This window comes from Aquarana catesbeiana, linkage group LG06 (genome assembly GCF_042186555.1).
Source record: "Aquarana catesbeiana isolate 2022-GZ linkage group LG06, ASM4218655v1, whole genome shotgun sequence".
In the NCBI taxonomy this organism is placed as follows: Eukaryota; Metazoa; Chordata; class Amphibia; order Anura; family Ranidae; genus Aquarana; species Aquarana catesbeiana.
Window position 1 is genome coordinate 280,933,930 of NC_133329.1, and position 14,937 is coordinate 280,948,866.

General features: G+C 38.2%; 1 protein-coding gene across 1 annotated transcript; it reads right to left on the reverse strand.

The window, feature by feature from the left end:
- Nucleotides 1-352: 352 nt before the first annotated feature.
- Nucleotides 353-13,941, reverse strand: LOC141147742 (gamma-crystallin 1-like). Its single transcript, XM_073634925.1, has 3 exons — nt 13,918-13,941; nt 4,143-4,385; nt 353-628 (listed from the first exon to the last, which is right to left on the reverse strand). Exons 1-3 carry the CDS (start codon nt 13,939-13,941, stop codon nt 353-355), a joined length of 543 nt encoding a protein of 180 aa, XP_073491026.1.
- Nucleotides 13,942-14,937: the final 996 nt, after the last annotated feature.

Genomic DNA, 14,937 nt, shown 5'->3' on the forward strand with positions numbered 1-14,937 from the left:
TGAACCATTACTTAAACATCTACTGCTAAAGAGTACTTTACCAGTATCTATAACCTTAATGTTTTCAAGGCAACTTCCTGTTGGGTGCTTTGGTTCTACTAGGAAATTGATCTCAGTATTAGATATATTATTTTAGTTCTGGCTAATTTTCATGATGATGATGAGTACCATTTGTTCTTTTCCAGAGACACCGACGCCTAATCACACTCATAAATACTGTTTAAGGTCTTTAAGGTCTAATATTCAAAGTTAATTTCCTGTGTACAAAATCATAATTAAAACAATATGAAATTATTGTTTAAGTAGGTTTATTAAATTCTAATCACAGAAAAGTGCATTTTAAATAGTAATTTTAATGCATGTATTGGACCCTTTTGAAGGAACCAATTCTTGGGCTGGATGCCCCCCAATCGCTGTATCTCCTGTACTCTCCAGGTTTCAGGTAGTACTGACGTCCTCTGTAGTTGGGCTCCTCATAAAAGATCCAATATCCATCTTGCACATGGCAGGAATGGATGTTGTTATAACGGAACTGCTCAAAGACATGTGGGCAGTCTTCAGTGAACTCCATCATCTGTCCTTTAAAGTCTTCCCTTTCATACACTCTAAGCCTGAATGGTCCACGGTGCTGTGCCCCAAAGACAGACCAACAACAAAGTATGTGTTACAGCATGTTATTGCTAAAACCATATTTCAATAAAGGGTGCTGAAAAAGCATATGTCTTTTAAGGGTTAGCAAGTTTTTATTGTCCTGAGATTTTTGGTAAAACTGCACAACTCCATCACGCCAGTCTTCACTCCCATCTCATGTTTTCAGGAATTTTGTCATCAGTTCTCATTCTTTATTATGATACAATATGGACACTCTTTTTTTCTTCCTTTTCACCTCGATTATATGCTCCACATTATCTCCATACTGTGGTTTTGGGTTTTTACTCTATTTTTGTTTTATTGATTTACACTATTATGGTTACATACCAGCCACTTTATTTCATACAATATCGAAATCCCATCAACAATCATATGAAGAGTTTTTCACACAACATATCTCATGGGGATTGCATGTATGCTCCTGGTTTCCGCTTGGGTCCTTTCCTCAGCTCCTATGCCAGACTTACCTATCTGGCCGACCCCCGACATGTCGTATTGCACGGTCCCAATATTGGGTTATATGTGAGTATTTTCAGCTATGGCCAGTCATTTTTCAATTATTTTCATCCCCCATTTGGTAGTTACATCAGATTATATTGGTGATTTTTATCCCCTTTTAGAACATCGTTGCACTTGCTCCTGATGAGTGGATAGAAGTCCACGAAACGCGTCAAGCCAATTTTTTATGCTTCCATTTCATATCAACAATTTTAGATGGTTTTACCATTGTACTAATCCTGATAAAGTGTTAATGTTTACCTTAACTGGGGGATTATGATGTAGAATATTAATTTTCTGTGTCGTGTTGGCTAAAATTTTATACTATGTATACTGATACTTTATATGCTTCTATGCATGTTAAACTGTTCTAATTATGCCATTATTTGGTTTATTAATAAATATACAAATGTTTACATGTATGTGGATTAGTTTGGCTCCACCACACTCACCTCATTCAAAGTCCCACCCTTCCCCTCCTTTTTTTTTTGCATACAAATTAGGGATGGAGGCGCAAATCTTCCCTTGCTTTTCATTCCCAAGTCCCAAATATTAACCCCCTCTTTTTTCAAATACCAATCAAATGGACAAAGAAGGAAAAAAACACACAACATTGTTGTAAATGAACTACCCTAAATATCCCAAAACATAACCCATACCTTATAAATTGCCTAATTACCTAAGCTGAGCAAAATGTATAGTTTCTGCCTTGGCAAAATTTTGCCTTTGATTTAATCAGCAATTTAGTGGAAACATTGATTTTGACTATATCATTCAGCTCTTCCTTAGTCTCTTTTTATGAATATTTGATATTCTAAATCTTTTAAGATATAAAAGAATTAGATCAGCATTAACGGCTAAGTTTGCCTTTAGTAATATGTTACATGTTACACCCGTATTTAAGGTGTAACACGTAACATGATACTGTGCACCTCTACCTGCATTCCCCAATCCCCACTCCCCCAACAGTGGATTATACCCTCTGCACCCACTGTCGCAATCTAAAATCAGTGCGGCTGTGCGGGGCTCCACCCACACAGCCACATCATTCATTTACACCAATCTGTGAATGAATGAACTATAAGTTCCATCTGCCACCCAACTGCAAGTGTGCTGAAGTGCGCCTACATACTATATTACTTTTTTCTGCACTTCAGTAGCTGTCTGCCTATAGGGGAGATGTGGGCAGAAAGCTTTACTGAGTGTCTGTAGGAGCCTGACATTACACCTGCAATTTGCTGACCATGGATGCAATGCTCTTCAGGCTCCAAAGAAAAAAAAATATGAATGTAATTTTTTTTTTAACTGCAAAAAAATGTGCTTTTTTTTGTAAACTTATCCTTTAAGCCTTCTTGGAACAATATTTATCCTTTTATTTGATCCAGGGAAGACATTCTTACCTTGGAGTATCCATGCCTAAAAATCTCCATAACCTATATAAGGTTTATATTCCTCCCCTGCTATGCTCCATTAAAGCATCCCCAGCTACCTGGACATACTTTCATATCTCCTATATAGGCAGAATAAGTTTCATAATGGTAGCTTTTCCTAAACATTTTTTATACAAAGCAGGTCCTCCCTCTCTTCCTCAAGCATTCTGACATCAAACATGTTTATAAGATTTCCTGAGAATTCACCTGGGGCAGTAGAAGAGCAACAATAGGCCTGTGCACCCTACAGCAATGTAGTAATGAAGACCTAATTTTACTGACCTAAAACTGTGTAACTTAGCATCTCTAACTAGATATTTAAGAGTCTGGATTAATGGTACCTTGATGTACTCAAATACTGAACTTGACCAAAACATGACCTTTAAAAACAACTTGTTGTCTGTTGTTTAAATGCATAAAGAACTCTTCCCCACAGGGGTGTCAGTGAATCCCTTCTTATGCTACACATGGTTTGCGGGGCACAAAATACACACGCATTCCATGCTAAATAGCACATATCTGTCTTTCTTCCCTTATGAAACAACCCAGACCCCTCAGAGTCCTCTGGCCTTCCTACTCTTAGACAGTGGCACCGTGAAGGTCCTTGTTATATAAAACTCCTGGCAAATGTCGATAACAAGCAGCCACTTTATTCCAATATGATCCCTAGAGAAATTTCTGAGTTTATCTAATAACGCATTCCTTTTTCCACAAATTAAATCATACAGCTGGACTACACCTCTGTAATAACTGGTCTTAGCAAATTAACCAAGTTTCCCCTGGCTTCCGATTGATGATCTTCTAAAACGGCTTGTTTATCTTGGGGCATGATCAAAGCCACAATGTACCACAAAATGATGCTTTGACCTTTTTCATCATTCTTATGAGCCTAAGCTCCTCTTCTTGCTGTCCAAAATGAGGACATTTACATGTGGACCTGTTTCATGCCTTCTATTTAAAATTCAAGGGGCTGCAAACAACTTATCACATCCCTTGTGGCATGTAAAACCATATCCCTTGTGGCACACACCCAATTCTACATAAGTGAATTTACCAAGAATCCCCCACTATCTTTTTTCATTTATAGAAAAATAATGTTTTTGCATGGAATAGGTGAAGGCCTCTTTGCTTAGGGAATTACAAATCCAAAACTTTTTCGATGTTTGGGAATCTTTCATCCGACCCTTGCCTATAGATACCCAACAATCTATACTGCAATGTTTTCTATATCCTCAATGGTATCCTCTCAGACTCTTAACCAATGACCCCCTAGTTGAGGTTCCACCCTCCATTTAGACCAAATTATACCTCCTACTTTAATGACTGAGGCCTCCTCCCCTTTCTTTCAACTGTATTTACTAAAATGACTGCCATCCATTCAAGTGTTTATTAACCTTCATCCCTAGGCCCAGCACTGCTAGTTTATTCTCAAACTATACTAACAAACTGTTCATTGTTTGTCTTACATTGTTTTACTGGCCAAATGTTATGGCCACTTTTATTTTTAACCACATTCTCACATCAAAATAAAAATATAAAAAAGAATTAGATCATAGTTTTTACTTGAGGAGTCAAGCGGCAGGATCTAATACAGTCATTGTATCCCATCCATTGCTGGAAGTCAGGATATTCTCCTCTTCTTAGGAAGTACTGGTGTCCTCTATAGTTAGGGAGCTCATACAGGATCCAGTTTCCATTCTCCACCCGGATAGACTTACAACGACTGAAGTATGAAGACAAGTCAGAGGAATCAGAGTTGCACTCATAGGAGCGACCCTGGAAGTTCCTATCCTCATAGAAGACAGTCTATAAAAATAATATTTTTTACATGTTTACTATGAAAAATAATATACAGGGGGGGCAGGAGGTGGAGCCTAGCGGAGCAGACATGCATTGTTAGAGCTCCACACCGCTGAGGAGAGAAGAGAAGGACAAAGCGGAGCCTGCAGGCTCAAAAGGTATCCATTTGAACCTTTATGCCCCAGGGAACAAACTGTGAAAGTTTGGGCAGGAAATATGGTACTGGGAGGAAACCGTGGCAGAAATAAAAATCACCTCACAAAGAGCTCACAGGCACTCACTGCAGCTGAAGCAGCTCCAGTCACCTCACAAGATACAGCATCAGGGCGCTCTCACAGACAGAAAATGTCACAGCAAGACTCTCCATTTGAGTCAGATACAGAACAAATCCTCTCACAAACTGCTCCACAAGCCTCCTCAGTATCCCCAGTAATATTATTACAATTTGAAAAGATGCTTCATAAGGCTTTAAAACAAACCTCAGACCAAATAACAAAAAGCCTAACCAAAGAAATAAGAGAGCTGGGAAACCGCACCGCAGCCTTAGAAATAAAAATGGATGAAATTGAAATTACAACCCAAGAAAATATAACAGAATTGGAACAATTAAAAAAAGAGAATTTAATACTTCAAACTAAGCTCGAAGATTACGAAAATAGAGCCAGACGTTCAAACTTGCGCATAAGGGGAATACCTGAAACTGTGACAGACCTGCAATCTACTATTACTGCTCTATTACAAGAACTAAAGCCAGATATCTCTATTGAACGTTTAGAACTGGAAAGAGTACACAGAGCCCTCACAGCCAAAAAGAAAGATGGACTCCCACGTGATATAATCACAAAATGTCATTATTACAGAACGAAAGAACAAATACTAATTGCTGCAAGAGAAAAAAAGGAACTTAATTTTCAAGGACACAATTATGAAATTTTTGCTGACCTATCCCAACTTACTATTACTAAAAGATGATCCATGAAACCCCAACTAATGGAACTGCAACGCCACAACATTATGTATCAATGGGACTTCCCCTTTTCAGTCAGATTTAACTACCAAGGTACAATTTACAGAAGCAGATCAGCAGATGAACTACAACAAACCCTTTTAAAATGAAATCTGACAGAACCCACAAGCAGCAACACTCCCACATGCAGAAGAATGGCATCATCTTCACCTTCAGGCAGCACCCAGAAAATTTCAGAACAAAATGGGAATCATCATTCTCACAAAAGAGGCCGTTATGCCACATCATCCATGGACCAAGAAGATTCAATGGACTGACATCCTAATTCCTGATATCTCTTCATTTATTATACTAAGAGATGGTTCTCTATAAAAAACCTATATTTATAACTGAATGTAACTGCATTCTGATAGTCACACACTGTGTGGGATCATGTTACATTCCAGTTATATTTCTTATTACTTCTGATTCATATAGCCTTGGAATATATAAGTGAAATAAGGAAATTCTTGTTCAGTTATATATTATCAGGTAATAACAATAGATTTATTACTTTTTAGGACAAATATGTTCAATAATCCAGAAGTAATGGAAGCTTTTTCTTTCTTTTCTTAAAACAAATATATTATTACCTAACTAGTTCCTAGAATTATGTTTTTGTTTATTCTAATCTGAAGCAATACAACCTCAATTTTATGAGTTAACATATCTAAACAGTTGCATATGAATAAAATATGTAATTGTTTACTCTAAAAGGGTTAAAATCCCAAAATAATTCAAACTATCTTCATCAATACCAAAGTTATTAACAGTACCTTTCTAACTGAATTATTTAGCCTAGGGCAAGACTAACCATATACAACCACCCTGGAATAAATAATTTCAACAAAAACTATATTCTGCACTCCAATTAATGAAACATCATTTTGATGTCTTTTGACATAGCACTTCTCTCCTGTAAGCGGAAGATCCGTGTACCCCCATTAGCCCTCCTCATTCTCCCAACCATATTATGTGGGAGTGTGACAAAGGCACTTATTCCCCTGAGAGAGATATTTATTCTCTTTCACGGGTAAATTGTGATTACTTGCAAAAAATAATTTATACAATGTATCATCTAATCTCATATGTTTTTTGTTTACTCTTTACTCCAGAATTCACTGGTTTCTTTTCTATCTATTCATCTCTTCAGTCCACACAGGTTGATCTGCGCAGTCAGCTCTGCATAACAAAAAGTAAGTCAAAACTATTTGATCTATTGCCATGGCACCACTGAATATACTTTCCCTGAATGTTCAGGGAATAAATGTCCCTCAAAAAAGGACCAAAGCCTTCCGTACTTTCCATAACAAGAAGGCTCACATAGTATGCCTCCAAGAAACACACTTCACCAAAGATTCTACTCCAAAATATATTTCTCCTTTTTATCAACAAATTTACACGGCTTCTACCTGTACCAAGCAAAGGGGAACTCTAATTGCATTTCACCGATCCACACCATTCACCTTATCATCAGAAATTAAAGACCCAGAAGGTAGATACCTGATACTCATGGGTTATATAATGGATACAGCAATCACGGTGATTTCCTACTACGCTCCTAACAAACAACCTACACCATTCCTCTCACATATATTACAAGTGATTAATACACACAAAATAGGAACAGTGATAATGTGTGGGGATTCGAACCAGGTCCTCCTCCCATTTCTAGATAAATCACCTTTTACACCATCCAAAATAACCTCTAGATTACCTTTTTCTCAACTTCTTTCCAAATACAATCTGGTAGATTCATGGAGAGAAAGTAAAGGAAGAACATCTGTGTCAAACAACAGAAGTTACAAAATATGTTAGCTTGACAAATAAACAAAATGAACAAAATAAAGTCTCTGATGTTTCTTTAGATGTTTAAAAAGTTGAAAAGGACCGATGTTAGTCCCAAGATATGTATAGTTCCTTATTCACCACGTGGATAACACATGCAAAAGTGTGATGGACCCTCCACATAAGGACAAAATGAAGGCTTACCAGAAGGATTGAACTCATAAGAACATATGTTCAATGAGTCAATCAAGCTTGTAACCCCAACGGGTAATCAAAAGGAGGAACCTCACGACTGATGGTAAAGCTTCAATACATGTCCACACTTCTGACGGAACTCAAAGTGAATGGCAAACCTTCCCACGAGTCATCTCAGATGGATAGTTCATATAAGGATAAAGAAGGGGGGCCACATAGCATAATACCGTTTGGAAAACAGATTTATTAAAATAAGTAAACAACTTACATTTCAGTAGTAAGAAAAGCGCTTTGAATAAAATTATGGCAAGCAGTGGAGTCTCCCGACGCGTTTCGTCTTAAAAGACTTCTTCTGGGGTCTTTTAAGACGAAACGCGTCGGGAGACTCCACTGCTTGCCATAATTTTATTCAAAGCGCTTTTCTTACTACTGAAATGTAAGTTGTTTACTTATTTTAATAAATCTGTTTTCCAAACGGTATTATGCTATGTGGCCCCCCTTCTTTATCCTTATATGAACTATCCATCTGAGATGACTCGTGGGAAGGTTTGCCATTCACTTTGAGTTCCGTCAGAAGTGTGGACATGTATTGAAGCTTTACCATCAGTCGTGAGGTTCCTCCTTTTGATTACCCGTTGGGGTTACAAGCTTGATTGACTCATTGAACATATGTTCTTATGAGTTCAATCCTTCTGGTAAGCCTTCATTTTGTCCTTATGTGGAGGGTCCATCACACTTTTGCATGTGTTATCCACGTGGTGAATAAGGAACTATACATATCTTGGGACTAACATCGGTCCTTTTCAACTTTTTAAACATCTAAAGAAACATCAGAGACTTTATTTTGTTCATTTTGTTTATTTGTCAAGCTAACATATTTTGTAACTTCTGTTGTTTGACACAGATGTTCTTCCTTTATTCTTATATTTTTTAAACCCACAGCGCTACACTTGTATATGCATTTGAAATTTTGACAAAATCCCTATTTGTTGTGTGAGCTGCTTCCTTGTTGGGTAAGCGCAGTGTTACACTCTTGTCTTCTATGGAGAGAAAGTAACCCAATGAAAAAGAAATTCACTTATTTCTCGCACCCTCATCAAACCTTCACCAGAATAGATCATATTTTTCTAACAATAGGAATGATACCAGAAATTATTGCATCAGATATAATTCCGATTCCGTGGTCTGACCATAATGCAGTATACACTACTATAGCCTCAGCCATACCAAAAGCGCATGACCCAACGTGGTACTTACCGGACATAATGCTCAAACACCCACTACATCAGATGGCCATTGAACAAGCTTTAAAGGAATACATATCAATTAATAATACAACAGACATCTCCCCAATAACACTGTGGGAAGCTCATAAGCCTGTCTTGCGTGGTACAATACAAAGACAAATGGCACTATTTAAACGGGAACGCAAAAATCTAGCAAAAAAACTAGAACTCAATTTTAATGCAGCCTACATATCATTTCAAGATAATCCATCTCAGAGTACAAAATCTCATCTGGAAAAATCTAGATTGGAATACGATCTATTTCTCACTGAGTCAGTTGATAAATCCCTCAAATGCTCCAAACACAATTTCTACATGAATACAAACAAACCAGGTACATATTTGGCTTGGGCATTAAATTCAACTAACAAATCTTTCAAACCAATACGTTTGAAATTATCAAAAAATGTTTACACTTGTAATCCAGTTAAAATAGTCCATAAATTTCACTCACATCTCGCAACTTTATACAAGACAAACAATGAATTTAATCCTACAGAGGCTGAATCCTTCTTCTCAAAAATAACCTTACCTGAGTTATCTCAGAATCAAAAAAGCAGTTTGGATGAGCCTATAACTATAGATGAAGTTGCTAACGCCATAAAAGACCTAAAACTTAACAAAAGACCAGGCCCAGACGGCTACTCGGCTTTATACTATAAAACATTCTCAGAAATACTCTCTCCCATTCTCACTGAAACTTTTAACAAACTTCTAGATGGACATTCTTTTCGGCAAGAAACACTAATGGCAATTGTTTGTATGATCCCAAAACCCCTTTCTGATGATACTTCCTGTGTGAATTATCGGCCTATCTCTCTGTTAAACCTTGATATTAAATTATTAGCAAAAATAATAGCAAAACACCTCAATAGCATTATAGGAAAATTAATACATAGAGATCAAGTAGGCTTCATGCCAAATAGACAGGCAGGCGATAATATACGCAGGGCAGTGTTATTGGCACATATTGCTAAAAAACGGAAAATCCCTTTATGTTTTCTATCTCTCGATATTAAGAGGGCATTTGACACAGTATCCTGGCAATATATGCAATATTCATTACAAAAATGGGGTTTTGGACCCCACATTTTAACATGGATCAAAGCATTATATAATAAACCCAAAGCCTATATAAAATATGCTGGATACAAATCTGAAGCCTTTAATATCGAAAGAGGTACCCGACAGGGTTGCCCATTATCTCCCTTATTATTTGCCCTTATACTCAAACCCATGGCCCAATACATCAGAACAAACCAAACTATAACTGGCATTGAAGTAGGAGGTATTACACACAAATTATGTATATTTGCAGACGATATATTACTTTTTCTATCATCACCACAGGTCTCTGGTCCTAACTTAATACCAGCTCTTGATGGATTTGCAGCCCTATCCGGCCTTATGATTAATTCTAAGAAATGCCTAGTGCTTAATATTTCACTCACAAACATGGAATTGATCCCGGCTAGGGCTGCACTCCCATTCACATGGGCAGAAAAATCAATCCCATATCTTGGAATTCATTTAACAGCATCTCATTCTGACTTATTCTCAACCAATTATCCTCCTGTATTAAGACAGATCACAAATCTAATAAAACAATGGTCGCAACTTCCTTTATCCTGGATAGGGAAGATTAATGCAATCAAAATGACTATTCTACCCAAATTGCTTTATCTATTCAGAGTCCTCCCTATTCCAATTCCTTCCTATTTTTTGAGAATAGTACAAAAAAGAGCAACTTCGTTTATATGGGGCTCTTCTAAACCACGTATACCTATACACACACTACATCTTCCCAAAAATAAAGGAGGCCTGGGATACCCTAATTTTACTAACTACTACAGAGCAGCACATTTGGCCAGTCTGTCCAAATACCATGCAAAACAGGAAATCCCATTATGGGTATTTATAGAAGCTTCAGAAAATGACCCTCTATTAATATCAAATTTATTATGGCTTGATCCTAAAGACCGCTTTAAAATTCATAATCCCATAACTAAACACTTCTTATCTCTCTGGGATAAACTAAAAACCAAATATCAGTTACAATCTCCACACAATCCTCTCCTTTCTTTTATCAGAAATCCGGACTTTTATCCGGCATGGATCTACCCAAATTCTTTTAACGCTTGGACAACATCAGGCATTCAGACACTAAATGATTTCATAGCATCTAAATCATTCCTTTCATTCCCATCGCTTAGAGAAAAATATGATCTACCAAACTCTGAGATATTTAGATATCTCCAAATCAAAAATTTCTATACACCATTCCTAAAGGGGGATACACCATTATCCCAGTTATCCATTTTTGAATCAATCTGTACAAAAGATCCATTTGCTAAAGGTACAATTTCATCACTTTATAATCAATTATATGGAGTAGCAAATCTTAATAGACCCTCTTACGTTCAGAGGTGGGAGGAGGACCTGGGACGAACTTTAGAAGACACGGACTGGTCTAACATATGGCTCACATCTAAGTCATCTTCACCCAACATCTTAGCACTGGAGACAAATTATAAAGTCCTAACTCGCTGGTACCTTGTACCCGCTAGAGTGGCAAAATATTCACCTAATACCTCAGCTCTTTGTTTTCGAGGATGCCCAGAAATAGGCACATATTTACACATATGGTGGACGTGCCCAGTAATCCAAACCTTCTGGAAGGAAGTCTTCGTGATTGCATCTAAAATATTTAAAAAAATAATACAACCAGATCCATATTTAACTTTACTTAATCTAAAACCGGAATGGTTAACACTCTCTCAATTCAAACTTATGATCCAACTAATAACGGCTGCAAAACAAACAGTGGCCAAGGCATGGAAATCTCCTACGTTGGTACTAGCAGAAACAATTCACAGAATGAATAATACAATGTCCCATGCTAAGATGGTAGCCATCGATCAAAATCAAATTCCAAAATTTGAAAAACTTTGGCATCCTTGGATAAAACAACAGTTCCTGTCAAACTTCAATGACTCTGTCCTGTTGCCATGGTAACAGATTAAATGACTTACAGAGACACCCATTCTAAGGCTTCAAAGAGAACTAAAAAGAATAATAAACTGACGAGCGGGACAACCTTGTGGACTTGTGGACCATACCTCTACCTTTCAACCCTTTTTCTTCTTTCTCTTTCCTTTTCTCCACCTTAAGATTAAAGCTCATTATCAGAATTTATTTGACCTATATACACTCTACTTGTAAACAATATGTATAGTAGGTATAAATCATTTAAATACCTACAAAAGTAACTAAGGAAATGATATATATCTTTAATTTAGGTTTACGTGAACCCAATGTTTAATATTTGAAATTTCATGATATTTACCTATATAAACCCTACTGTAAAACAATAAGCTTACTTTATAGATCCTTGTAAACTTACTTTATGTATCTTTATAACATTGTATACTCAATAAATTTCTTTTGACAAGGAAAAATAATATACAAACATATAACTTTCTACTATTAGATATAGTGTACCTGTTATCTCTATTTTATTGCGTAAATGGGAAATATCTAAAGCATACCTTCACCATCTTGTTGGGAGGTTTGGTGCTGAAGCTGTGACCTGCAGCAGTGTCTGTGTGGAAGCTCTTTTATATATCTGGCCTTGCTGACATCTGCAGTGAGTCAGCTGTGTAGACAGCTTTCTATAAGCTATAGAAAAATGTACAAGCCTTTTAGCTACAGAAAATGTATAGTCTTTTGTGCATTTAACCACTCTTTTTTACTATGTGCTCATTCAAATTTGTATACTTACTGTAATATTTGTTGAATAATTTTTAAAGGCATATTCCACCAAGTAAGAAGTAAATGTTATACTAGAGTTTATTTTATTGTGTATTTGAAAGGTAACATTTTGCCTTTCAAATACTAGTTCTAACTTCAGCTATTTTCTTTATAAATTCCTGGGTGGAGTTTGTTTAGACTGGTATAAGTTCTATAGTGGATCCATCGATATTAAAGTGAATGTAAACCCAATTTTTTTTTTTTTAATTAAGGCTTGTAACTTGTACAGTATAGGATTTCATGTCATCTGTGCCCAGTCTTGCCATGAAGAGTTAATCTAGCTCTGAGCAATCCTCTTATCTTTTTTCAATGAGATAAAAACAGACAGACAGAGAAATAGCAGTCAGTTCTTCTATGCTGTGAGTGACAGGTGATTTACATTTCTCCTGCACGAGCCTTATGGGGCGTACACACGGTCGGACTTTTCAGCTACAAAAGTCCGACAGCCTCTCCGACAGACTTTCGACAGACTTTCGATGGACTTTTGGTGGACTTTTGGTGGACTTTTAGCGGACTTTCTAACGACCGGACTTGCCTACACATGATCACTCCGGAAGGATTCGTACGTGATGACGTACACCGGACTAAAATAAGGAAGTTGATAGCCAGTAGCCAATAGCTGCCCTAGCGTTGTTTTTTGTCCGTCGGACTAGCATACAGACGAGCGGATTTCTGGGTCCGGCGGAGTTATGACCTAAAGATTTGAAGCAAGTTCCAAATCTAAAGTCCGTCAGATTTGGAAAAGTCCGCTGAAAGTCCGGGGAAGCCCACACACGATCAGATTGTCTGCCGGATTTGGTCCGCCGGTGTCCGTCGGACTTTTGTAGCCGAAAAGTCTGACCGTGTGTACGCCCCATTAGAGAGGCATTATTTGTAATTCCCATCCACTCTCCTTTCTTTTTCAGTTCTCCCAGGATTCGCTGTAGCTCTGTAGAATCATCCTATGTAGACTGTGGAGTATGGGCCCATGCGCAGGAATGACATGGGGCCATGAGCGGGCTCTTTAGTCTCCCCTGGCACGAGGCTCATCCTCGCAATGCTGGCTGGCCAGGGGAGTGTAGTCGCGGGCGGAGAAGTCCTCTGACATTACGACTCCGCCCAACGAGCGCCGGACAGCAGATCCGCCTACAGATTCGAGAATATTGCGGGGCTCCACTAAGCTAAAGGGGTGAATTATGACAGGTAAGGATACATGCAGGAGGCATGTATATGCTTCTAGATATGCCCTATGTTATTAAATTAGAAACGATGACAGTGGGTTTACATCCACTTTAAGGTGGGTCTCATCCAACATTATATATTTGTTACCCGGGCAGCATGCATAAAGATAATTTAAAGTTTATTTTAACCCAACATAAAACAAAAAAACATTCTGAGTTGCCTTACTTTGTGTATTTAGTTTTTTTTTTTAATAAAGATCTGTGTAAACTGTTCCCTAGCTTAAAGCAATCACTAATTTTGTTACTGTCTTAGCCATAAAAACAAACAAACACACAACAAACAAATAAAAAAACAGTAGTGGTAGGTATGAAGGCACAAGTGTAGCACACCCCCTGCTTATAAACTTGGATTAACCCCCACTCCTGCAAAGCCAGGCACACCAAATTTTCACAGGCACCCACAGTCAGAGAACAGTCTGTGACTTTGTTTTTGTTATTTTGTAAAGGGTTAAAAACTTGGATAGGGATGGGAGGTTATGGGATGCCCACTTGACTTCAGGAAAACTTTCAGCAAAACTTCAGGGACATCTTCTTATAGACAGTCTATATACAGGCTCCTACTCTTGCCTGTTGCATACACTTGATTTCACCAGCTGAATCACTTTGGAATAATCTGGCAGGCTCCCAGTCAGATTGTAGCAAAAGCCCTTTACAGGCAGGAACTTGTGGCCCCTTGTATAGAAAAATATAGTGAAACAGCTTGTTACATCTTCTTCTGTGGCCACTGATCCCAGCACCACCTCTTCATGCACATCCAACCCACCTGGCTGGAGCTGCCCTTTTCACTAACCCTCCAGCCTAACTTCTCACACCAGTCCCCCCTACTCACTCTTCACCAGCCCACTAGGCTGACTCTCAGAAGATCTCTCAGGGAAGGATGAAGACTTAAGCACACCACTGTCCCTCAGGGAGCCTGGTTACATGTGGCAGTCTCCCCCCTTGTTAGTCCCTAACAGTGCTGACCTACTCATTCTGTCCTCTCTTGCTCCTGTGCCTCCAGGTAGGGCTTCTTCCCATGTGTTATGGCAGGATCCTTCCAGCACCCAAGCCCCGGCCCAAGGCAAGAGACACCCCAAGACTAGGGGACACCCCTGTGGGCCACCAACAGCCTGCTCAGCCCTGTATCTCAATCTTTCACCCAACTGCCCCTGCTGGCATGGCCCATGACTATTTATGAGGTAAGCTCTGCCCCTTGACAGCCCACTACTGGGGATTGGCCGAGGCCTCATGAATATTCAAGGAAGCTCCTCCTA